This window comes from Anabrus simplex, chromosome 3 (genome assembly GCF_040414725.1).
Source record: "Anabrus simplex isolate iqAnaSimp1 chromosome 3, ASM4041472v1, whole genome shotgun sequence".
Lineage (NCBI taxonomy): Eukaryota > Metazoa > Arthropoda > Insecta > Orthoptera > Tettigoniidae > Anabrus > Anabrus simplex.
The window spans coordinates 514,736,930-514,763,761 of record NC_090267.1 but is presented as its reverse complement, the minus strand read 5'-3'; the positions used below and the strand labels follow the sequence as shown (position 1 = coordinate 514,763,761).

At 41.6% G+C, this 26,832-nt stretch overlaps 1 protein-coding gene across 1 annotated transcript in view; it reads left to right on the top strand.

Annotated features, from left to right (window-relative positions):
* The window catches only part of Liprin-alpha (PTPRF interacting protein alpha), a 256,453-nt gene that overhangs the window by 9,658 nt on the left and 219,963 nt on the right, over positions 1-26,832 (top strand). The window contains exon 3 of the mRNA XM_068226883.1: positions 18,295-18,459. Coding sequence (XP_068082984.1) covers positions 18,295-18,459 — 165 coding nt within the window. The remainder of the gene's footprint in view (positions 1-18,294; positions 18,460-26,832) is intronic.

Below are 26,832 nucleotides of genomic sequence, written 5' to 3'. Positions count from 1 at the left end.
TGACCTACGTTGACTTCAATTAGGAAAACCACAAAGGCAGTCTTTCTGAGAATCCCGTAGCGAAGTACGGGTACATCGGCTACTTTTGTAATATGTATAGGCGATAGTGTTAGCTTGGTTCGTGTAATCGCTGACTCGCCTGAAGTCTAGTTGCACACGAGGATTGAGACTTGGCTTAATGAGCTTTGAGGTTTCGTATCTCCCGGAAATGTGGCCAACGAATGGTGTATGAGCGTTCGCTTGAAATTCTTTTCTATTTGTTGTGGTCAAAGACTTTCATTAGCTTGCATTTTGTATATTTCGCTGGATGATGCTGTAAATCTGCTTGCTCGTTATTCACCAAGAACACGTTCATCAGGGATGTAGCGTATAGCTTTGATCATTCAATGTTCAAATTGACAAAGCGCTTATCATGTGCATGTGCTGACCCGACTCTTTTAAAGAGTTCTCTTCTCTGGCGAAATTTAGAACATACTATACGTGTTAATTTGATGACATCCACTTACGTACATAATATGTGTGCATATGATAAGAAATAACAAGTTATTTACGGTCATTAAACCAGAATTTGTCTGTGGGTGGAAAAGATCATTTTTCAACTGAAAATCATGAGTAAAATGGCCCTGTGAGCCCAGGTTATCGTGTTCGATGTCGGCTCACTCCAGTGGTAAACACGCCAGCCTTGTGTCGGCAGATTTACTGGCAACGTAAAACAACTCCGGAGGAGCAAAATTCCGGCACCTGGGAGTCTCCGAAAACCGTTCAAGTACTTAGTGGCACGTAACATCATTATTATCATTATTATTATTATTATTATTATTATTATTATTATTATTATTATTATTATTATTATTATTATTATCTTTAAGCCTATTATTTTTTCTCTCCTACTTTTTAGTAGTTGAGGTAGGAAATTGTTCCCTTTGGTGACATTCAGAGTTAGAATCAACAATTTTGACCATTTTGGTCCAATATATCTGCACTGAGTGTTACAAGTAGTGTTTTTTCTTTTCCTATATTGTATCCGCCTTGTTAAATGTACAAACAAATGTTCTCTACATTACTTCTAAAAGTGAATGGTTCGAGAACCTTCAGTTCTCTTCATCAGCTCACAAATTCTGAAACCTCTTAACATATCTAGACCTTTGTTTACAAAGTGTTTAGTAAGGTAAATCCTCTTTCAAGGTAAATCCTCTTTCATTCTATTTTCCTTATTTATATAAAGGGAGGATTTCGTATACACTGCCATAAAAAAAAAAGCAACGTAAGGGCAAACTGGAACGTTATTGGACATGCTTTGTGTACTACCAGTAAAAACAAGGTCATATGCAAAATAGTCAGTAGATTGCATCTATTGATAATGGACTTTTGAGCCACTATATGGTTTAAATGTGGTTAGGATGGATATTTTTAGACTACATCCATTTCTAATTGCAAAGCCAAACGCAAGTGGAATATATATGACTAATGGAACCTTTCTGAAGTTTATCACGTTGTTTTTGTACATCAAACTGGTGATTCAGTGTTCGTGAACAGACCTGCCTGTGTTTTTAACTTTTTAAATTTAAATTTGTGACATAGTTAAATGTAGGACATTAAAACTATTATACTATTATAAGTTTTATAAGGTCATCACTAGTACGCCTCTTCAGTGATGCCTAGGCCATCTATGACAGCTGATGGCGGAGCTGTTGAGGATCCAACCAGCCTTCGGGCTGAGGACTAAACATACATACAAGGTCATCACACGTCGTTCATCAAATTTGTGATTCATTGTATTAGTGAAGCCTACGAATCTTAAAACCATAGTTTGTAGATACTATTTTAAGCACATTTCACGATTATGTAATTTTTAAAGGTCTAGATTTTTTAAGAGGTTTTAAAATTGGTGAGCTGATGAAAATAATAGAAGGTTCCCGAAACATGCACTCTTAGTATTAATGTAGACAACAATCTGTGATTGTGCATTTAGGTATTGACAAGGTGGATCAAATAAAAGAAAAGAGACACATTCAGAGTTAGTTGAGAGCCTTAGGAAGTGTGTTCCGAACGGCTTAACTTGCAAATAGTCATTTTGCAAAACTCTTGGCTAACGCTTTTCGTATGTTGTCAGCACTCAACGATTGCGAAAACAGATATTGCACTACTAGCGCGTCATACACTCCTCGCAAAACTTTATATTCAGGAAAGTTAACGAATAACGAAAGTACGTAGAAAACAAATTCACAGAAACGTTAACACATTGGATGCACTTACTAACAATAGAGTGTGATAAAAATGAATAATCGCTAATGACTGGCAAAGGCTACAAATTGGCTGCTGGTCTCAGCACACTATCACCAGCTTCCAACTACGCAACTAATTTTCGACACAATTCTCCACTACACCACCTGTATTTTCCCACGTCTCATATGCTCGTGTTTGTGTATGGTTCACAACTTAGCTCCAGTCAACTGCGCTAACATTCACCACAGCTTCGGCTAGTAGGTTTTCTACTTCGGAAACTTTTAAGCGCTAATTTTTTTGCAGCATTGTAGTGACAAAACTCATAAGAGTTCATATTTTCTCAATTGTATTAAAATTGCAATGGCACAGTGTAATTATATCTACTTTGTGTTCATGACGTATTGCAACTAAGTTTCGAGATCGCTCTCCCTCTGTCTATATAAATAAAATCTTAACGACCGTGTGTCTGTACATTGACTACTTTTGCGAAATTTTCATTCAGTTATCCGTTTCGGGTGTAATAATGACCATCTGCATATATTTCGGCTTTGGTGTGTCTGTCTGTCTGTCTGTCTGTCTGTCTGTCTGTCTGTCTGTCTGTCTGTCTGAAAACAACTGGATATATTTCTACCAAACTTCATATCTAGAATCCACCTGTCCTTGGGTTGGTTTTTAGGGTTAATATTGTTTCTAAATCTGTCAACTGACTGGGGGTTTATACGAAACCGATACTGTGATTTTGCACTCCCACAAAATATACACTACCAAACTTAATGGAATCTACCCGCCTTAATGGAAACCAATTTCGAAAACTTTTTTCTCATGTGCATCATTTCGATACGAGGATTAATAAGGGAGACAGCATTAACGGTCCGTTTTTCAGTCTAAGTTCGAGCGGACTTAGCCTAAAAGCGGGTCCATGTAAAGCATATTTCTCATAACTGCGAAACTACTGGAAATATTTTAACCAAACTTCATATTTAGCATACTCTATCCAAAGGTAGGTTTTAAGGTCCATAGCTTTCAAATTCTCGGAGTGGAGTGGAGTGGGGTTTTATAGGAAACCGAAGAAGTGATTTTACTCTCCTACAAAATATACCTGTATACCAGTATACATAGCCCAAAAGGTGTTGAACGTAAATAAAATCGTAAAGACCATGTCTGTACATTGACTATTTTGGCGAAATTTTGCTTCAGTTATCCGTTTCAGGTGTGATAATCACCATCTGCATGTATTTTGAGACCAGGAACTCTGTGATCGTACTACTGCCCCCCCCCCCCGCCTATTTTTCTTTGTAGAAGAATATCAGTTTAACATGACGTTTTAATACAGGGATGTAATTTCGCGTCAATTCGTGAGGGAATCGTGACATCTATTACCAATTCCCTTGCGAAGAACGGGTGCAAATGCTAATAAATTGATACGAATCGCAGTTTAGGATTGTTGGACGTGAGTGTTTCCACAGTCAACCTCCAGGCAGCGCCAAACAGTTATTATGTTCAGAGCATAATGGTGACGTAGCGAGCAGGAGAGAGCTGCAAACAAGAGACGGTTTCTTTATAACCTACGTGTGAGTGTGACGTCGTGGTCAACCCTTTCTCACCAGGACGCTGCTAATGGCGTCGTAATTACTTCCGGTGTGGCACTGCGGGACGTCTAAACTAAGAATGAATGTTGTTGATGCGAAGGAAGTTCGTTCTCAAGTCTGGCCGAGGCAAAGTATTATTAATTTTACTTCACCTTTTCTACGTATCATGCGGCGTGACATTCAGTGCGCCCTGCTTGTGTTGTGTGATTGGTGATTTGTTTGTTCAGAAAAAGAGAAACAATGATGTTTATTACAGACAGATGAAAAGTAATTTCTTGCCGTTATATTTGTATAACAAGACACAGGAATCAAAGTGATTTTCTAATATCCTACAAGGCTAAACTCAGGCACTACAGTACTGTAGTAAAACTAGAAGGTCTGTGTGACTAAAGGGTAACTGTAGGAAATCGAAAAAAGAATTGAAGCAAATATCTTCAGAAACATTCTAGGACCACTGAGAGATACTGATGGGATATGGAAGAAAAGGACGAACGAGGTCCTTTACAGACACACTGAAAATATCACAGTCTCATTGCGGAAAGGAAGGCTCACATTCTGTAGACATCTGGCGAGAATAAACGAGAAGAAATCGACGAAGAATATCTTTAAGTATATCGTTAGGGTACGAACATACCGAAGATGCATCGCAGCTCGCGGTCGATGCCTCGATGTCACCTCCTGGTAACACACACACACACACACACACACAGTTTTAAATGGAACAGTTCATGTCAAAGATGCTCGCTTCCATTCACCATCGCGATTCACCAGGAGGTCTAGCGCGATGACAAGAAAGTTTGTGTTCTCATCGCTGTAGAACGGGAGGCATCGATGTAGCTTGCTCCTGATTGGCTTGTCCGAATTGACATCACGTGATATATCCCCCCGTTCTACTGTGTCCTAGATCCAGGTGTTAACAGAGCCCGCGTGTGTATTGTACTTCACAGTATCAATTTTTGATTCCACATTGTTGTATAATATGTATTGGAACGTCTCGAGGGACTTTCTCGTGTATGAATGGAATCTGCCCGGGTGGTGTTTCAGTTCTTCAAATAAGTTGTGATATTCCCTCAGCGCCTGCCTTCTTTTATTTATAGGATGAGCATTCCACTGGCGGGTTTACTGATTTGAAAGTAGTCACCATCGTGTGCTTATGCACAATTAATCACTATCTCCATTGTCACTTGAATATGTACTCTATACTTGTAGCTCAGTAGTAGAGGATAAATTATCTTTACGTTGAACGCGGAGATCTAAACATAACGTCCACTCACTGTAAACACATCTCAGAACACTGAAAGTTAAACAACTCCGGTATGTTCAGCCTCCATCGATCGCAGAGTAAACCTCGACCGCGACCGCGAGCTGCGATGCATCTTCCGTATGTTCGTATCCTAAGGTTGAAGGCTCCAACGAAGTGGCTGGAAGAGGGTTAGAGAGGAAATTTTACGTAGTGCAGAAAGGAGTTACGAAGAAAGAAAGATCAGAGGGGAAGGAATGAAGACCTTCTGGGAATAATAATAATAATAATAATAATAATAATAATAATAATAATAATAATAATAATAATAATAATAATAATAATAATAATAATAATAATAATAATAATAATAATAATAAGAAGAAGAAGAAGAAGAAGAAGAAGAAGAAATCGTTAGGAAATGTATAACGAGATTCTCAGAGGCTGTAGCCGGGTAAGATGGTGAAAATTGCTCATGGGTCAAGGTGATTGTTTTAAGAGCAAGTAAGACTACGCAACAATCCTCTGTTAACATTAATCAGAGGGAAAATATGGAAGGGATCCCACACTTCGAATAATGAACGTACAGTGAAGAAAGACAAAGGTCACAAAGGGCGTGAAAATGAAAGACTCCGTAGCCCTCGGAACCTAAATGCGTCGAGGTCCGAAAAAAATAACTGTTGGCCAAGGGAGGCCAGATAGGATAGATGAAAGCGAGGAGCCTGACACAAGTACGTGGAGGCAATCCCACGACTCAGCTGAGGGCCCTGTGGTCCCCAACCCACGTTCCAAAGTCAAGAGCCCCTGGACCCCATTTAGTCGCCTGTTACGATAATCGAACAAGTCATATAGCTTCACTAGTACTCGTTAGCCCTTCATTACAGAAATATTCATGCCAATTTGCAAACCGTTATGGGTAGAGTAAGAGAAGTTATCAGCTTGAACGTGCGTGTTGGGCCTAGGTGCATATTAGGCAAAATATCAGGGACATGTAGGACTCTAACATGCAGTAATGTTGTAACGTGTAAAAATTACATATAGCAATTGTCGTGGCATTTTTATTGCTTACAATGTAATCATTTTGATAAGAAGAAATATTCGTGAGACTGACGTACATTATTGTATATGGTAGGTATCTTTTTAACCCTAGTATAAATTGCCACGCTGTTCGGTGAGTGCGTCGTAGTGAAAACAATGTCTACTCTGAAGCACCGGCAGTGTTTCGTGTTTATTCCCGCAGGAGTGGCGATTATTGTTTTAAGGCGAAGTGCAACTGGGCAACCATCCTCTATTAAAACTAATCATTGGGGAAAGTTAAAGGGATCGGACGTTTCGAAAAATGAAAGATAAGGACCATCATGGCCGTAAAAATGATAGACCGCCTAGACCTCGAATTCCCTAATACCGTCGGCGTCGCAGGACTAGAGGTGACCAAGGGAGGTCGGACAGGATAGATGAAAGTGAGGAGCCAGGAACAAGTAAGTGCAAGCAATGCCAGGACTCAGCTAACGGCCCTGTGGTCACCAACTCACGCTCCCAACTTAAAAGCCCCTGGGGGCCCTTTTAGTCCCCTCTTACGATAGGCAGGAGATGCCGTGGGTGTTATTCCACTGCCCCCACCTACATGGGGATATTTCTATTTGTGCTTACCGTAATTATTCAATAAACATGCCACGACAGTTGTCATATTTCATTTTGCGCATTACACACATTACGGGCTGTTCGCATTGATGTTCTACACGTCCGTGATATTGCGCAGAATTTGGTAGAGGTACCCGCGCGTTCAAGCTGATATCTCCTCTTAGAGTACAGTACCGAAAGTGGTTTTCAACTTTACCCTAAAGAGCTAACGCCCGGTATGTGACTTATCCAATTTGACTCTAGGGCATTTTTTTACCACATTACCTGGCCACAGCGTTCTTGTGATTGATTGTCCGAGAGTAGAGGACCTACAAGTAGATACTGCGATGTCTTGGGTATGAATGGCTGTTTTTTTAATTTTCTTCTGTCAACGAAGAGGAAGGACAATGGCGCACTTTCATTTTGAAGTTGTTCTGAATACTACATTAGTTTTAGAAATCTGTTCTTGTACAAGGTATCGATGTAATAGTTGTGTAACTTATTATGATCATTCCTGCTTCTGTCGACTTTATTCGCGCTTTTTTTAATTCATTCTAAATTGTTGTGTAATTATCGCAGAAACTCCAAGTTTCATTCCAATGACCAGCTTCTCTGGAACGTGTTTACGTAACTCAAAGAAAAATAGCGGTACAATTTACTCCGAAGATTTCATTTCACATAGTGGACGCTCTAGCCGACTGACTGATTCAGTCATTGTTGGCGACGTCCTGATTGATTTTCTCGGTAGAAGGTGAAGTCGTTGGACTGCCGTGAGCTGTGGGTTCTAGCAGCATTAATGATGTCACTGAACACGATTTGCACTGTCAGCGAGACGGTGGTGGTGGTGGTGGTTATTGTTTTGAGAGGAAGTACAACTACGCAATCAGCCTCTATATAACATTAATCAGAGAGAAAATTGGAAAGGAATCGACGCTTCGAAACATGTTGGTATCTGGCGAAGAAAGACAAGGGCCACGAAGGGCGTGAAAATGAGACTCCATAGACCTCGGGACATAATAGCAATGGGGTAAGAAAAGAACAGAAGTTGACCAGGGAAGGTCGTATAGGATGGATGAGGGTGAGGAGCCTTGCACAAGTAAGTGGAAGCAATGCCTGGACCCGTGGTCGCCAACCCACGCTTCCAAGTTAAGAGTGCCACTTCTCCCACTAATGAGGTTCGGTGGGTAAGTTGTACGTTTCAAGCGTGCGTATGATCATTCAGTTTAAAAGATCATTGATCTAAAATGTTGTTTACATGTGAATGTATCGTGTGTAAATAACCCACTGGTTGATATTTTTATGCACGGAAATTCAGTGCTAATACAGGCCCTATACAGTAATTACTTACTTTCTGTAATTATCATACGCAGTAACCATTCACCGCAAGAAATACCAGCATATGTTTATGTACCCCAGAACCCCCTTTATTTCAATATTACCATCAATCGGGACGCCAAGGAAAAACAAGTGAAGACCCCGGGTCCAAAGAGTTGCAGTAGTTACCGGCTCTTAAACTTTCATACGACTACCACTGATATTTCCTTTGTTTTCTCCTGTATAGGAGAGGAAAGGTAAAGAATAAAAATTCGCCGTGAGCTGTTTTCGTGTAGAATCAATCGTAAGAGAGATTCATCGAGTTTTATGCTTTAGGTCCTTTTGAAACTCCCCATCATGATGAAATTCCTTGGACAACTTATAACTAAGGTTCTATTGGACCTTACTCTAAACTGAAATACAAAGTTTAATTAAAACCCCAGCCTTCCATATTTCCGTAATGTTGCAACAGACGAAGACAAATATCGAACTGAACATGACGTAGATCATTACAATGACGTCAGTATTCTTGTCAGAATACGATGTTAACCGACTGGAATGCCTTGATTAAAAGCAATGCTATCACATGAAATGATCTAATAAATGAAAAGCGGTATAGTTTCTCACTTTTCACGAAGAGTACTATGCTGGCGTTCTAACAGTGACAAGTTCCGAGCTCGATAGCTGCAGTCGCTTAAGTGCGGTCAGTATCCAGTATTCGTGAGATAGTGGGTTCGAACCCCACTGTCGGCAGCCCTGAATATAGTTTTCCGTGGTTTCCCATTTTCGCACCTGGCAAATGCTGGCGCTGTACCTTAATTAAGGCCAGGGCCGCTTACTTCCTATTCCTTGGCCTTTCCTATCCCATCGTCGCCATAAGACCTATCTGTGTCGGTGCGACGTAAAACAAATAGAAAAAAAAACTGACAAGTTCCAGAGCAGAAATGATCGGCCCGCAGACAGTGGTGAACACTGCTTCGCCATTTTCCATTAAGTATGCGGATAGCTGGATAACTGTGATGAACCAGTGTGTCACGTACCAGTAGTAATGAGAACATTTGATTTGAATTTGAATTTATTGGTAAGTTTCATGCCACTGAGGCTGAAAAGCCCTTTTATGCAGCATCTTCATATAATACAATACAGGTTTATCAGCACACATAACTAGATGTTTATAGTATTAAACATTAAACTTAAAATACAGATACAAAATCCAGTAAAATTAAAACGTACATTATATACTAAGTAGGAAAATAAAATATTAAGGCTGTGTATTATTTTAGACTACAAGAATCTGTAGAATCTAAAGCTAAGAAAGTAAAACAATTGTCTAAGAAGTACACATGTTTCTGATTAGTTGACCCAAGAATGCATGATCTCAGCCCCGTGTGTACTCATCCAGAAAGATACACTAGTGTCCAAAAGTTAAGCATAAGTTACTAGTAAGAAGGGCAACAGGAAATAGACCGCAAATCGCACGATATATGCACCTACCAACCTTACGTGTTCGCTCTGTGTAGGAAAGAAGTGGTCCCTGCTTTGACTAGCGGCGTAACCGCAAAGTAGACACAGCCAGTGCCTCCGCCCCATATTCCCTCAGTCGTGTTTGCCCTGTTATAGTGTGCGGTGTTTAGCCTCGTGGTGAACGTGACAACATAATGGCACAACGACGCCATTTGGACCCCGTTTTGCAGTGTAGAATACTCGGCCGCATGGAAGCAGGCAAGACACGGACCGAAGTCGCTTTATCCTCGAATGTGCCATAAAGTGTAATTTCCAGGCTTTGTAGTCGATTTCGGGACACAGGAGATGTTAGTCGTAGGCCAGTACCAGGTCGACCAAGGGTAACCACCCCACATCAGGACCGATATCTGGCCTTAACCGGAGTGCACCTGCAAGACAATTGTCGGCGGAGCGTGCAGCTGTCTCAGGGGTTGCCATTTCCCGGCAAACTGTGCACGGGAAGCTCAGAACAGCAGGGCTGTTTGTCCGACGACCAGCGGTGTGCGTCCCGCTGACTCCAGCACACTCCCGTTTACTTTGGAGCCGCCAGCATTGAAACGGGACCATGAATGAATGGAGGCATGTGCTCTTCACAGGTGAATTCCGCTTCAGTTTGCAGAAGTATTCCCGTCGCACATTTATCTGGAGAGAACCGGGTAGCCGATACAAGCACAGGAACATCGTGAAACGGGACCAGTATGGTGGTGCTGGTGTGATGGTGTGGAGCGGCATCATGTTGAATGGCCGTATGGACCTGCACATCTTAATGGGTGGTCCGAGGAACACTGTTAACGCTCGGAGATACAGGGATGAGGTACTGAGACCACATCTTCGATTCTTCAGAGATGCGGTTTTCCAGACTTCCTCTTAATGGACGATAATGCCCGACCGCACCGTGCTGCTCTGGTGGATGAATTTCTGGCTGGGGAAGACATTCATCGCATGGACTGGCCAGCGAGGTCTGAATCCTATAGAACATGCTTGGTATGCATTGGGGAGGCGAATTGTACCCCGCCAGCCTCCACCAAGGACCCTTCAGGACCTTCGCATTTCCCTTTTGGAGGAATGGGATCGACTGCCACAAGAGCTCTTGGACCATCTGATAGAGAGCATACCACATCGTTGCGAAGGATGTGTGGCCGTTAGGGGTTACCATACACCCTACTAACAGCATATTTTGTTGTGGAAGACATTGCCAAATTTTGTTAGCTGTTGTCAAAGGTGTACCTTTGCTATCAGAACATTTCTGACACTGTTTTTCTGGACAAGTTGTGTGACATATGGTGTGTGAGTCAGCTTCCGTTTGTTCAGCAATCCGTTTGACATTCCTGTCAGGTGGTATGGCCTCGTTTAGAGATTATGCTTAACTTTTGGACACTAGTGCAGATATTAAGAACTGCCTTAGTTGAGTAAAGTTAGTGTTATTTGCGTAATGGTGAAGATTAAAGACGTTAAAGATTCGTGATGCAGTGTAAGGAAAGGATTTTGACAAATATAGTGGTACGATGGAGGAAAATGTGAAGGGTACCTATTATGTACCGACTCGATAGGTTTAAATGCATTGTAAAGGTAGGATTGTATGAACTAGAAGATGTACTCCCCACCTACTTCACACTCCCCCTTTCCCCCTTTAGACTGTTCTACTCGGGACGCAGCAGTGTTCCCATTCATCGGAGATGAGTGACAGCAGAAGAGGCAAAGCATATCACAACAGTTGTCAATGCAATGTTATTTTTGATCTGTTCTATGGGCTATTGTAGCCCTTCACATTCAGTTTTCTTCCGACTCTGTGATATCAGGACATTCAATGTAAAGGAGTCCTTCTCCTTTCACGACTCCCTCTTGCCTTATAATTGATGCGATCGTTCCTTCACGATTTTTTTCTCATTTTAATAATGATCTACACAATATTTTGTCGATATGGACTGATGACCACGTGGTTTTGACCTTAAGACAGTCCGAATCCATGGTTAAATGGATAGCGTGCTGGCCTTTGGTCCAGCGGGTACCGGGTCCGATTCCCGGTCGGTTCGGGGATTTTAACCTTCATTGGTAATTCCGGTGGTTCTGAGGCTGGGTGTGTGTGCCGTATTCATAATTAAAATAGGCAAGGCCCCATCCTTATAGACGCGCATGTCACCTGTACGGCGTCAACTCGAAGGACCTGCACCTCAGGCCGTTATCGTTACCTTAAGACAGTAACGACCACTATCGCCAGTCAAGACGATTCGACTATATTTCGTGTTAGCGATGTTCGGCGTTGATATGAACTTAACCAACAAAAGCCTTCTTTTATCATACTCGGTACGGTAAAATTCGACAAGACATAAATAATCGGAACTTTTGTCATATAGGGGCGTAGTGTTTATGGATAGGACGACTAGCTACATAGATATAAGAAAATTAAGTTTTAGGCTTTCTCTTTAACTGCCATTCCACTCAACTTGAATAAAATTGTTTAGCAGTGCCTTGTTCCCCGCACGTACCGATTTTCATTAAATTCTGTTCGGCGATTTTCTTGTGGCTCGGCGTTGATTTGGACTTAGCAAGGGAAGTCTAAATTCATAATTAGCCGGTACGGTAAAACTGTATAAGACAAACTATCGAAAATTGTATGCTGTATATCTTCTGTTATGGATAGGACCACTAGTAACGTAGATATTTGAAAATTACATTTTAGGCCTTCCTCGAAATTTCCATTTCGCCCAGCTTTATTTATTTATTTATTTATTTATTTATTTATTTATTTATTTATTTATTTATTTATTTATTTATTTATTTATTTATTTATTTATTTGGGAAACCAAAACAATGAGATACCGAGTTCCGCAGTGAACAATATATTTACAGTGGAGTAGCACAATACAAACTTCAAAAAAAAAAAATGAAAGAGAATGAAGAAAACTCAACTGGTAGCGGAAGAAAATTAAGAACTAACAATATAACTGTTGGGAAATAAGAATTAACAATGAAAATAATGGCAAATGAAAAGAACGAGGAACGTTAAAGATTGAAAGTAAAACAAATTATTGATAGCCTGGACTGTAGTGCCCTACTCCCGGACTTCACGTACCGATTTTCATTGAGTTCTGTTCAGCCATTTTCTCGTGTTCACATAATAAAATGACGGAAAATTATAAATTGAATTTCCTTGTTACTGCGAACACGACTGATACAGATATACCATTCCTTTTTTTTAAATTCTGAGCAATGTACAGACAAAACTTTATTTTATATATACTTGTGTGGTTGTTGCAGGAAAAAAAAGTGGAAACATAAAAATGTCCGAACAGGGAAATAATTTTACACAGTGAAAATAGATTGGATGAGAGGAGACTTCATTCATACCTGGACAAAGGCAGGCTATCCGTTATTCCAGACCGCCAGTTCGTTAGCCCTTGTCTCGTCCCGACTCATTTAAAGAGCAGTGATTTCTCCTCTACGAGTGCCTAGCTTTTAATCTGGAAACCCTCACGTTTCATTGTCTCTGGGATTGATTTACATTGCTGATGAATTGTTCAGGTTTGAAGGCAAGAGTCTTTACATATAATTTGCCGCTAAAGCTTAGCGATCCGTTCATATTCAGAGCCGTTGCTTAGTAGAACCTTCTTAAACAATGGGTAGTTGACATTTGCATGTAACTTGTCATTTAAACCAGAGCACTGTGAGTTTTGTGAGCCTCACAGATGAATCCTACAGCAAGTCTGGCTAGTTAGAGTGAGGTGAAGCAAGTTCCAGGTTGCTACCCTCTAATTATATACTGAAGAGCCTCTCCCATCGGCTAACTCCTGCTGCCGTCTTGAGTAGGCCGCCCGCCGAACAGTCCTGTACGATAAGCTGCGTATAGTGTGTACATCACGGCGTTTATGCGATGGAGCGGATTGGATGATATCTTGAGTTCCCGTATTTATGAAAGACATAATAAACACGCGTTTGTTCGTTCCACGAAAACGAGATAATGCGGGAAGTGGTGGTGGTTTAAGAGGAAGTACGACTAGGTAACGATCCTCTATATAACACTAATCAGAGGGGGAAAATGGGGGGGGGGGGGGGGGTCGGACACTTTGAAAAATGAATGTATCGGTCAACTGGATGACACTCAAGAGGCTGCGCAGATGAAGGAGCAACATGAGATTCGCGTGCGACTCCACACTATGCGAATGCGGTGAGGAGCAGTTCATGAACCATCTCCTTGTCTGCAAATTGTGCCCAACTACATGTTCTCTTCAGAAGCTGATTGTTGCCACCAAGGAAGCGTGCGTGGTCACACTATATTTAAATTGTGATGTGGTATTACCGGTACCTAGTTTTTAGAAATAATATGAACCAGTTTTTGGATGTATTTTATTTTAATATTTTTGATTGTATTTCTGACACGATTAAATGAATTGGCCAAAGAAAGACAAGGGCCACGAAGGACGTGAAAATGAAAGGCTCCGTAGGATTCGCAAACCTAATACCGCTCGGGGACGAAAAGAGCAAGACGGATAGCACAAATAAGTGGAAACAACGACAGGACTCAACTAAGGGCCTCGTGGTCGCCAACCCACGCTCCAAAGTTAAGAGCCTCTGGGGCCGTTTTTAGATCCCGCTTATGACAGGCAGGTGATATTGTGGGTATCGACCATCCCCCACCCACAGGGGGGGGGCGTAGGCATGGACAGCTTAACGCCCTGCTAGTGAATTAATAATGAACAAACTGTCCTAAGTAATATACCGCTGGTACTTCTACCCCTCAGAGTAAATTGAAAAACCCTTTGTAAACTCTGGGGTGTATGAGCGAGCTCGTGGTTAGCAGAACATTTGCGTGGCTCTAGGAAGGCGGTACGTGTGACGTGGATCCCGGAGATCCGACACACGTTGGGACTTCCGTGCACTGCGTGTGGGTACACATGTGATGGTGCATCGGAGTTAAATGTAGCTCTACCAAGTGGTCCGTTTCCCGCTATCCTGAACCACTTTCAACCAAATAGTTCGAGGAAGTTACTTGGTACGGATCTCATTGCATTCAGGAGATTGTGGGTTCGAACGTCATCGTCGGCTGCCTTGAGGTTGGTCTTACACGAGGACATGGCCTTTTCAGCCACAGTGTCATAGATGATAGTGGTTATTGTTTCGAGAGGAAGTACACGTCAGCAATCATCCTCTATTAACATTAGGGGATCCGACACTTCAAAAAACGAAAGTATCGGCCAGGGACAATCCCTCGCAACCTAATAGTGTTGTGGTCGGAAAAGAACAAGAGTTGAAACTAGGGAGCTCGATTAGGATAGATGAAAGTAAGGAGCCTGATACAAGTAAGTTGAAGGAATGCTAGAACTCAGCTAAAGGCCTCGACGTCATCAGCCCACGCTCGCAATTTGACAGTCGGGGGTGAAGATGCTGGTTATTCTTTTAAAAAGGAAGTACAATTAGGCAACCAAAAATGGAAGGGATCCGACGCTTCCGAAAAATCAAGGTATCAGCCAAAGAAAGACAAGGGCCACGAAGGGCTTGAAATTGAAAGACTTCCTAACCCTTGGAACATAATACTGTCGGGGTTGGAAAAGAACAAGAGTTGACCAAGGGAGGTCGGATAGGATAGATGAAAAGGAGGAGCCTGGCATAAGTAAGTGGAAGCATTTCCAGGATTCAGCTCAGGATCCCGTGATCGTCCAAGTTGAGAGCCCCTGAGGCCAGTCTTACGACAGGCACGGATACAGTGGGTGTTATTATACTGCCCCCATCCACAAGATGTTTTAGTTCAGAAGGCGGGAGTTGTTCAAACAGCAGAACCGAAAATGGCAGGTTAGCTTTCGGCTTAATCGGTTGTGGTGGTGGTGATTATTAATTATGGGCAACCATCGTCTATCCGGCTTAGTCTCGTACGGTTATTTACCGGCGCGTAAATGAACTCTTGCGGGGCAAAACTCTGTGGGTCGTTAAACCAGTAACATTAATATGAAGTTTGTATTATAGGAAAGAAGAGCGCCACGTCTTTTAGCCCCGTTTCTCTTTCTGCCAGTTGCCATGACTACCAGATGGAGACGTGGCCTGCAATTAGGGCGGTAATGCTGTACCGACTGTTCTCGTTATCGACCTTAAAGTTCGTGTTTACTTGCATGCCTTGTCTCACTTTGTCGGGCGATACTCCTTTCTTTATGACCTTTAACTTTTCTTGAGTTCAGACATCTGAATATTTAAACGTTATCGCCTTGCAAATAGCACACCAGTTCTGTATACAGTCTAGAGTGAAGACGAGATGCTGAATAACTCATCGCGAGTTCAGTCTGCAGAACTATTTATCACCGAGTACGAAATTTTGTTGACAAAGTGAATTGGCGACGTGGTTTGGGTCCCGTAACTATGAGGTTGCAGACGGGGAATAATGTGTTCCAACCTCACTGTGGGCCTCCTGAAGATGGTTTTCCGAAGTTTTCCATTTTCACACCAGGGAACTGGGGCTGTTCTTTAATTGAGGCCTCGGTCGTGAACTTCCCAATCCATTTCCAGCTTTGTGCCGCAAAACACCTTTGATGTGTTAGTGCGACGTTAAATCTAGGAAAAAACAAAAATTAAAACAGAAATTTCACCAGATGTGGGAAAACCTTCGTGACGAGTTTATCATCATTATGTATTTATTGATATCGAAACAGCCAGCTATAGACTACGATTACGCAAGCTTCCTGCCTCTCTTTCTCTGCCTTGCACCTTTTTGTTTACATCGTAACCAAAGGTTTGTCAGCCTCTTGCTCCTTTTCAGCCATTCTTCCGCCGAGACGTTCTGCGGTTTAGCAGGTTCTTTCTCTGGAACATCCCTCATGCGGGCAACTTTCTTCCTAAATATGGTCCTCTGATCTTACATCATTTACCCGCACCTCCTTCAGCCGGCGGGGATGGAATTTCCAGTTTTCCTGTAAATTCAGCAGTTTGTGCGTCAATCTCTCCGGATTCATTCCCTTCAGGTGACCTTCCTTTCTTCATAACTCTCGCATACAGTTCTTTGTTTGACCTCAGGTGGACGACAAAACCCTCGGACACTTTCTTAGGACCCAAATATTTTCTGAGGAACTTCCTTTCCTTTTTCCCAATCGACATATCTTCTATTTTTGCTGCAGCCGGTCTGACTGTTACGCAGTAGTTTAGCCTGGTAAGAGACAGATTTGGATCTGTCCGTATCATGGCTCATTTTTAATGCTAATTCCATCTTTCTTGCTTTCTTCCCCAGTGCTTCCTTTCCTTTGTTATTCGGGGCAATAACCTCGCCAACGTATTATTATTCGTATTCTTCTTATTTTATTTTTTATACTGACACAAATACGTTTTTGCCAAAGGACATAGAATAGCTCAGGCGTTCGTTGAGAAATAATTGAATTGTTGGTTTCGTAAAAGAAATAGAACAAGCCGTAAAGAAAATCAAAGGAGTAATTCAAAGTGACTTTGTAACGAGCTTCTTATTATTATTATCATTACAGTGAAACCTGTTCAAGACGGAAGTGGTCGGGTTCCAATATTTTTTCCAATTTGGAAAGGTTTCTTATTATTCAAGTAAATCAAATACAGTATTTAATGTGACATTGTTTGTTATTGTCTGAAAATTCGTAAAAGTGCTATACATTGTGTGAAAACATTCACACTAGGCAACTGTACTTACGTTACAAATAGTCTCCAGTGTCTTATCCATTAGTGAATCTTGATGTAATTCCAATTCACGGCGCAAATTTTGTAAACACTTAAAACACTAAAAGTTAAAAATTAACACACTATGGCTACTACAGAACTATTTGTCAATACACACGAATTTATTTCTCGCTGCTGGAGCTCCAAAAGTAAGTTATCTTCACCTGCTTGGGGTTGCGCAGGATTGAACTTTTCACGACGGATTCTTTAACCCGGCACAAATATCCGTATAGTTCAGGCAAGTTCCTTTTGCAGCAAATTTTGTAGACCCCGTACGTGCGCGAGAGCTTCACTGAAGTTAGAGAATTCTGGAGAGTCGTCATCAACTTCTGTCTCCTCTTCCTCGTTACTTTCATCATCATTTTGCCCCGTTTTGTCATCCAGTCTCTCGCCAATGATTTCTGTCGCAAAATGAGTGGTTTGATTGGCTACAAATCACAATCGTCGTTGATGTATCGGGCAGCATCCATGTCAGAGTTTCCAGATGAACACATGGATGATATGGCCTGAACATTTTATCCCACTTCGTCCAAGAGTTCTTTATCTCCAGTGCTGGGAAGAAAGTTAGCCTTCCTGAACCAGTTTCATGCTTTATGTTCCGTATCCACTTCACAGCATTGTCAAGGAATAGCAACATATTAGTGATCCATTCCTCCATCAATGCGGCACTCATCCACGCCTTTTTGTTTTTTGCCGGCTATCACTTTGACTTTGTCGCGTAATGACAGCGCCACATTTTACGAGTCATCTTGCACAAGAATAATCGTATTCACTCAACCACTTAGAGGGACTGGAAAGCCAGACTGCTTTAACGGACGTTCTTGCCGTGATTGTCGCCCTCCAACAAAGGAAGGTTGTGTTTACCTCCGCGGCCTACTCTTGCCAGTTGCTTGAAACTACATACTGTTTCATTTTCAATTTTGTTTCAGTGTAAACAATAAATATTGACATGGCGGACCCACTAAGAACCAATCGTGTTACTTATTTGTCACAGTCAGTACGGTCCAAATAGGACCAAAAAGTAGTCGAATTTGTCATTCTGTTTTATATAATGGTATCATCTTCTTTCTCCATTAGTGTTAAGTTCTTCTCCTTGAGGTTCTGTAATGTTTGTGCTGTAGTGTTGTGTTGTTCTGCTTCTAGTTATTACTGGAACATCTGGAGTGCCTGGTGTCGAGACACGAACGTTCGCTCAGGATGACTGTGGTAAAGCGGCAGGCCGCGGCGCAGTCAGGGGTGTCCAGTGAGGTGGAAGTGCTCAAGGCCTTGAAAAGCCTATTCGAACATCACAAAGCTCTCGATGAGAAGGTGAGTACAAAGTGTTGGATTTTCCGTGAAAATACGTTAAGGATTCGTGATTTTTTTTAATTTTTAGGTTGTGTTGAATATTTATCAACTCATCAACAGGTTGTTGTCTTTATCTTCCTTCGTGTCCCGTAATTCTAGTAGCACAAATGGTGTTATTTTCACGTATACTGTACTTTATGTTGTGTTTCCTAACTTAATAACGTCTTGAGAACAAATATCTCTATATAACAATGAAATGTATCGGCGTCACGTCTAAAACGCTGGACAGAATCTCATGAAATTTTGCGTAAATATTCTCAGAGCGCTCCGTATGATACACGTTTTATTTCAAAAATATTGATGTGAAATTATATTACTGTTAGAAAGTGGGTTAGGCTCTATCGGATACAAGCCTTTTGGGCGTGAATGCATCTCTGTGGTCGGACGAAGTTGAATTCTACGATTATTTTGCACTTCGTTTAATAATATACTGCGTTAACACGAAGCTTATGGCGACGTTTCTGCGTTAATGTTTCGCTCAGTAAGTCCGCGAGTGGTCGCGTACTCAGTCGGCCATGAATATAAATTCAAGCGATTCTGCATGATTTTGAGCTACTTGTTCGTTCTGAAGGAATCGAAATTGGTATCTTCACCCAGAACGATAGGCATATTGGGGTCGAATCAGTCGGCCCACTGCAGAAGCTCCTGACATTACCGGGCGAGTTGGCCGTGAAGTTAGGGCCGCGCTGTTGTGAGCTTGCGGCAGGGAGATAGTGGGGTTCGAACCCGACTGTTGGCTGCTGCCCGATACATGGTTTTCCGTGGTTTTCCATTTTTCACACCAGGCGAATGCTGGGGCTGTATCTTAAGGCCACGGCCCCTTCCCTCCCACTCCTAGCCCTTTCCTGTCCCATCGTCGCCATAAGACCTGTCTATGTCGGTGCGATGTAAAACAAATTGAAGGAAAAGTATCATCCTGACATTCTTGAACGAGGCTCACGGAATTATGCCAGTCCATGTTAACACGAGTTTGAAGTGCGAAGGAAAAGTGAGTGCATCAAGCGAACGTGTGTTGCAGTGTACATTGCTTCCCCGCCGGCACCGCCTGTCGTTGCGTCGCTTCTCCAATTTCCCTTTATTTATTTACTAGCTAATGGATCCATTCTTCGTACGGATTTATGAGCAGGAATTCGAGTGGTTAATGGCGCAAGATGAAATGTGCAATATGAATCCTGAACCTATATTAAAAATATGATTTCGTATGGCTATTGCCCTTGTTACTCAGACCATGTGACGAGGGTAGGCAGCATCAAACTGCGTGTTATCGTATTGCGTGCGGTGTGTGAGTTGCAGGGATGTTTGGGGCAGCACAAACATGCAGTCCCCGAGCCAGGGTAATTAACATCTCCGATCCGAACCGAAGGCGACCATTCAGCTGAGAAAGATGAATTTCTCGAAAACCATATGCGACTTTTCTTACGTAAAATTTAATTTCAAGGCCACACGGAGCACTTCATTTTTCGATAGGGACAACCGTTTACCTGTTTTTTTAGCTAATGTACGACAAAAACTGCACAAATTTGGGACGTGCCCCTGTAAAATTCCCCGCTAGTTCGAAAAGGTGAAATATATCAAAATCAAAAGTATCTCATGCTCGTCTCAGAATGTCAAGCCCTACCCCTACCAAATTTCAACTCAGTCGGTCCAGTAATTTTTGAGCCTATCACTAACTAACACACCTCCTCACGTTATTAGCAATATAGATCACATAGCACCTGAAGTTGTGGTAGGAATGTGTAAAATATGATTTGTTTCTATTTGCATCCGTTCTCATCGACTAAAGGAGGTAGATAGTTGATATAATAATAATAATAATAATAATAATAATAATAATAATAATAATAATAATAATGGCCTTACGTCCCACTAAATAATTTTACGGTTTTCGGACACTCCGAGGTGCCCAAATTTAGTCCCTTAGCAGTTCTTGTACGTGCCAGTAAATTTACCGATAGGAGGCTGACTTGTCTTATTTGAGCACCTTCAAACACCATCCTATGGAACCAGGCTCGAACCTGGGAAGTTGGGCTCAGAAGTCCAGCGCCTCAACCGTCTAAGCCTCTCAGCCCGACAGGTAGTTGATTCCACGCCTATATTTTGCCTTAGTTGATGTTGAAAGGTGACCAAAATTTGCGCAGAGCCGCAACAGATACTTCCGCAAGGAAGCCCAGATTCTTGTAAAGTACATTTGCATCTAAATCACTCAACGCTTTGAATTACGTAGACACTGAGGGAACATCACCATATCAGTTATCATCCATCTAAATTATTCTTTCCAGGAACACGAATAGATAAACCTCAGACGTATTTTCAAAATGATTTATTTACATTACTATTTCGTCATACACTTCATAATAGTCACGATGTATATTCCTAATCCGTTTCTCTCTCGAAGCTTTTATCCCTTAGAGAACTCAAGACAAGTTATATGAGAGTTCGATTTAAACTCTGTTCAAAACAAGCACGTTCTCACATTACTGCGTATAATTACAGGTCCTAAGTATCCACCGACTCATATAAATACACTCGCAAATTTATATTCGACAAAGAAATTGATATTTATCGTCAACTTTAATTAAATGACACCGACAACAAACCCACGTTTCGAACATGCTCGGCTACTCAATTCGCCACCTTGGGAAGGTCTTGAGTATTGGAGTCGGTCTTGAGAGAGGACACTGAAATACGTTCACTCTGTCGGAAGTTACAAACGATACTAAAACAAAACGGCGCTACAGTCGGTGTCAAGTTTGTTTTCCTTCACTGGGCTGTGATGGTATCTTCAAAAACGATAATGAGCAACAGTCCGGAGCCTTCGCGCGAGGGATTGTGCTTGTTAAACGAATCACGCAGTCACAAATTCTACCACGCCCGAGCAGCAGTAGATACAAACATAGAAGAACGTCTTCTTGTTCTTCTTCCTCTTTATTATTATCATTTAACAATCCAGAGCCTGTTTCCACTTTCATCCGGGTCGGGAATGGAATGAACAAGGCCCTCCTCTAGCGGCGAGGATACGAACTGTACCGGCTGTCGAAGTCTGTGTCAGTGATTAACTGAAGTATGAAGTGAAATGAAATAATATTGGAGAGTGTTGCTGGTGTGAAGGATAACAGCATAAATCTCGCATGGAGTCACCGGGATTTGAACCTCTCACAGCCGCGCGCCTCTAACCGCACAGCCAACTCGTCCGGTCGTTAAAAGTTTAGCAGCACGTTAAGATTCTTGTGTTTATCCAAACATTTGGTGACATCTACAAGGCTATGAATTACTTCTTTGATATCATACATGTGTTTACTAATGCTGATCACGAAAATTATGACTTCCCTAATGTCATTTAATCAAAATTAGGATGCAAGAATATGTTCTACGTAAGTAGCAGTGTTGTCTGTCTTATGCGATTTCCCTGTTAAAAGATTCTTCATTTAATTGTGAAGTCAAGTTAGTGTCAAAGTCAACAGCCACATTTATTTTTTTGGCATTGATTGCAGATAGTTCTTCTCGAGGCAGACTAATTTAAATGAACGAAAATCCACAGCACGTTTCCAGTCAGTCGACCGGCTCAGGAATGGAATGAATGGAGCCCCCATCTAGCGACGAGGATAGGAAATGTGCCGGCTGCCGAAGCCAATCGCACTCGTCTGGGGGAATGATTAATGAAATGAAAAATGACAGGGAAAACCGGAGTACCCGGACAAAAACCTGTCCTGCCTTCGCTTTGTCCAGCACAAATCTCACATGGAGTGCCCGGGATTTGAACCACGGTATTCAGCGGTGAGAGGCCGGCGCGCTGCCGCCTGAGCCACGGAACGTTCAGGCAGATTAATTTAAACGTTACCAAATCTTGGAAGTAATAACGTTCTACCATCGACCGGAATTCGCATTAGTTACATCTGATATAATATGGGGGTTGGGTATATCTACCCTTATGTATACTCTACGCACCTCGTATGAATTAGATTTACAATGTTTTTTTCTTTTCAGTATTCACCACGTCCATCTATCTTGTCTTTACAAAATCATCATTGATCCTCCGCTAAGAATACTTAGAGCTCCGATATCTTCGTTAGTAACTCTATGAAAAAGAAATAACGTTCCTCTCATTCCACGTTAAAATAAACATACTGAATTAAAATGCCCAACGTTGATTCACAGCCTGGCGGCGAACTTCCATGCCCTATCCGTAATAAATGTTGTAATTCGACGTTGGGAGTAAATATTCACAGAGGAAAAGTTCAACCTGAGGAAAGGAGAAATAAAATCGTAACACAGTATGCTAGTAACATGAATGTTGGGGAAACCTTACAATTGACAGAAGACACCTCAATGGTCGCTGATCATGAAACTGAAAATATTAATCCTATGAAGAGTTGGGAGGATAGGATTTCAAATATTACGCGAGCTGATTTGCTGGAATCTTTTACTTCTGAGGTTATGCAGTTGTTTGCAGATCAGGTGAATCAATTACCTGGTCCTCAATATCCTGCTGTTAGATATTACAAAAGTAGAAATTTACAAAATAATCGTAAATATGACCAAGAAACCCATAGCGGGGGTCTAAAGGGTAACGATAGAAAAACAGAGAGCGTCATGTGTATGAAGTAGCCCAATACCATTTCTCTTTAATCAGAAGCGGAAAACTGCTCACAAAATTTTGGACAAAACTACTGAGGTCTATTCTTGTAAAATCCCAATAACTACGATTTCGGATCATTTTGAAAGGACTTTTGGTACAGAAAATAACAATTCTCCCCTTTCTCTTATGGAAAAAAGGGCTGACTTACCTGCTGATATTAATATTTCAGTAGATGACGTCCTTAAGACAGTATACAACTTTAAAGTTGCCAGGCCCAGATGTATTACGGCACGTCAAGGCTACTAAATTTCTGACGTTACTCATCAACATGATGCTTCATTTTCCTACGTACATACAAAATTCAAAATGGCCAGAACAATTTTAATACATAAGGGCGGAGACATAAATGATATTAAGGAATGGAGACGTATAAACATATATTCGGTGATTAGGAGAATAACTGAACGAGTACTGGATATGAGACTGCGTTCATATGTCACACTACGTCCTCACCAGCCTGGCTTCGTGCCATTACCTGGAACACATGTTAACGCTCCCCTCGTGAATTGTTGCCTCCTGAATGTGAAATTTAACAAAAAGGATTGTTGCGTCATTTCTTAGACGTCACAATAGCATTTGACTCTATCGGACATGAACATCTCAAACGATCTCTCCGACAATCTGTTCAAATGGAAGCTGATCATAAAAAAATCAAAACCCATCGAAAGGAAGTGTGGCGTAGCTCAAGGGTCCCCTATCTCACCGTTGCTGTTTAATTTTGCAATCAATACTGTAATACAAAATCTCACTGACCATGCCATATCCCAACGTTATGGATATATTTTATCTGATGATCTACCGCCGTTATCCTCATTTGCTTTCGCAGATGACCTAGTCATACTCAGCAAAACCGAAAGTGATGCTACTACCTTGTTAAATTTGGCTGAAAGCAGCTTTGCATAAATTGGTTTACATATCCATCCTCTTAAAGGCTAATCTGTAGTCCTGAAGAAAGGAAAATCAACTGAAGGAAACGTCGCCTAGACAAGGTACTGGTCATTCTCCCCAGTTGTATCCCCCGAGCAGCAATCTGAAGTTCCAGGATACCCTTGAGGCGGTAGAGGTGGGATGCTCGCTGAGTCCGAGGGAAAAACCGACCCTGGAGGGTAAACAGATTAAGAAAGAGAAAGAAATGTCTCTACACTCAAAGGATCAATAATCCCATCCATAAAAACAAACAGTGAACGAATCAAGTATTTAGGAATTGACTTTGACAACGGAATTTCTTTTGACAAACATAAACTAACAAGCACAGTAATTCTGGCTTAAATAATCTCGTAAAAAAAACTTCCAAAACCAGAGCAAAATGTCAAGATTATTAACGAGTTTGTTTGACAGGGTTTACAATGTGCCCCCCCCCCCCCCGGCACAACTATCAAACGCATTTCTTAAAGATGTGGACAAAATTAAAAGAAGTTCTGTGAAAGAAATAATGATGCTGCCAGATGATATTCCAAATTCAATGCTGTTTATTGCCAGAGTCAGAGGGATGGGAATAATTTGCGCAGAATCGGAAGCCAGTATACAGCATTACAATATTTGTAATCGCTTACTCGATATTCAGGACGTTCACTTAGAGTACGTAAGGAAATTACCTGAAGAACAAGACATGGCACTGCACAGACTTACAAAAAAAAAAAAAAAAAAAAAAAAAAAAAATTCTTCCCCCAAAGATCGACGGAAGAAAACTACGTGAAATTAAGAGAAATGTATCCTTTCAGTCGTTGTACCAGCTACCACCTCATAAAGGAAAAGGAGTAGTGTTATATTCAGACTGCCCGAAAGCAAACTCCTGGATGACTCATAAATCACCTCTGTCCTATTCTGAACCCATAAACGCAGTGAAGATGTTATGCAACCTCACCCCAGTCAGATCGGTTCCCGGTAGGTCATTCAACACAACCCGTTGTCGCCTAAATGGCTGCAACGAGACAGAAACCCTGGGATTCTGCCGGAGCACTGAACTAATGCGCAACCACCGCCACCAGCGTGTAAGATCGTCGATTGCTCAAAGCTTGAGACAGCGTGGATGGGAGGTTCACTGCGTCTCTACCGATGACTCTAATCGGAGGGTGGACATCGTAGCCATCAACAGAAAGTAATGCAATGATCCTACCATTCGCTTTGAAAGAGACCTGGATCAGGCTCGGGATGTGGACCTAGGAAAGCAGGCTATTCATGTTCCGTGCTTGCCTTACCTGTCAACAAAGTATAAAATACCTATCGATCGATCTGTTCGGAGTAAGAGGCCTTCCTACAAAATTTGAAAGTTCCATTCTGCGAAATAGAAAAAATAGTAATACAGATACTGAGGGACACTACACTTCCATCTGTACCTGAGAACGTGAGTAACATTCCTCCCCACTAACTCTGTGAACGATTACATTTTCACATTTTGATATTTTTAAATTCTATTGAAATTGTAACTGTATTCCGGATCCGAATGATCACCCACATTGGAGGACGGACGATTCTCTGCCTCTAACACGCTGTTAACTCTCACAAGAGCCGCGATCAGTGAGAATGTGGAAGGCAGTGGCAGAACCATGCAGTTTTTGAGCGCGCTCCTATGTGCTTTTCTTTGAATACAGCTGAAGTCAACATTTAATATCATTTTTTGTCTGGACCGTGAATTTTTCGTTGCTGTATAGACCCGTATGAAAAAAAAGAGAAGAGAATGTGTGGTTCAAATTTCTCTTTTGGAAATTATTTCCAAGTATATACCTATTATAAAAAGTAAGCAAACTAATGGATCCTTGGTCAAAGCTAACAGTGGCACTTGGCAGAAAATTTGTAGTGCATACTGACGTTAGCCAACCTAACGATCAAGGAACTGAAAGAATTGTTCGACAATCATTTCTTCTGTTTCTAACTCTTTCTGGAAAAGGCCTATTATATTCCAAATATTCAACATAGAGAAGTTCTGCATCTAATGCATCTGCCATACTTTGAGCTAACAGAGAATTTAACTGCTTGAACCTGGGCAGTTAAGTTAACGGAGAGTTTAGCAGATTTTTAGTGTCAACCAATGTTGATTAAATGCTAATTTGGTTGAGTTGACTGACATATTATTTTAACATGCAGTTAAATGTTAACTGAGGATGAAGAAACCGGGCCTATGATTATTAGGATATGGCAACTGATCGTTCACCATGTGGTCCAGCCCTTACAGAGGACGGCTTACTTGTTAGTGTGCACTTTGACTGTAGCTGAGATAAGCCGGCCGTGCTGTTGCAGTGGAGATGGCGGCCTGATAGACCACGCCTCCTCTCTTCAAGAGCCCTTGCTTGCCCTGCCAGTCGACGGAGTTTATTTTTACCCAACTTATCATTCTCAAGGGCCGATTGATCCCTGCACAAAAGGCTATAGATAGAATGGAGCTGTTTGCGTCGGTGCACCAGTCCAGTTGTATCCACAGACCACAGTGCAAGATATCCTCATTTTTAATCGGCTAATGAAGTTCAGGACGCATTAACATACAGCAGTAGTTTCGTCAGAAACAAAATGAAAGGATTTCAAAATTCACAATAGTACAGTAACTGATGGTAACGAGAACTGGCATGTGAGGCTGAAAGAACATGCACAGTGAAACACTTCACTTTGGACACCCCTATATACTGGACACCCCCTTTTTATTGGTCATGCGCCTTTTAATTCCCTATACGTTTACATGCTAAAAGTCCTCTGTACATTGGACA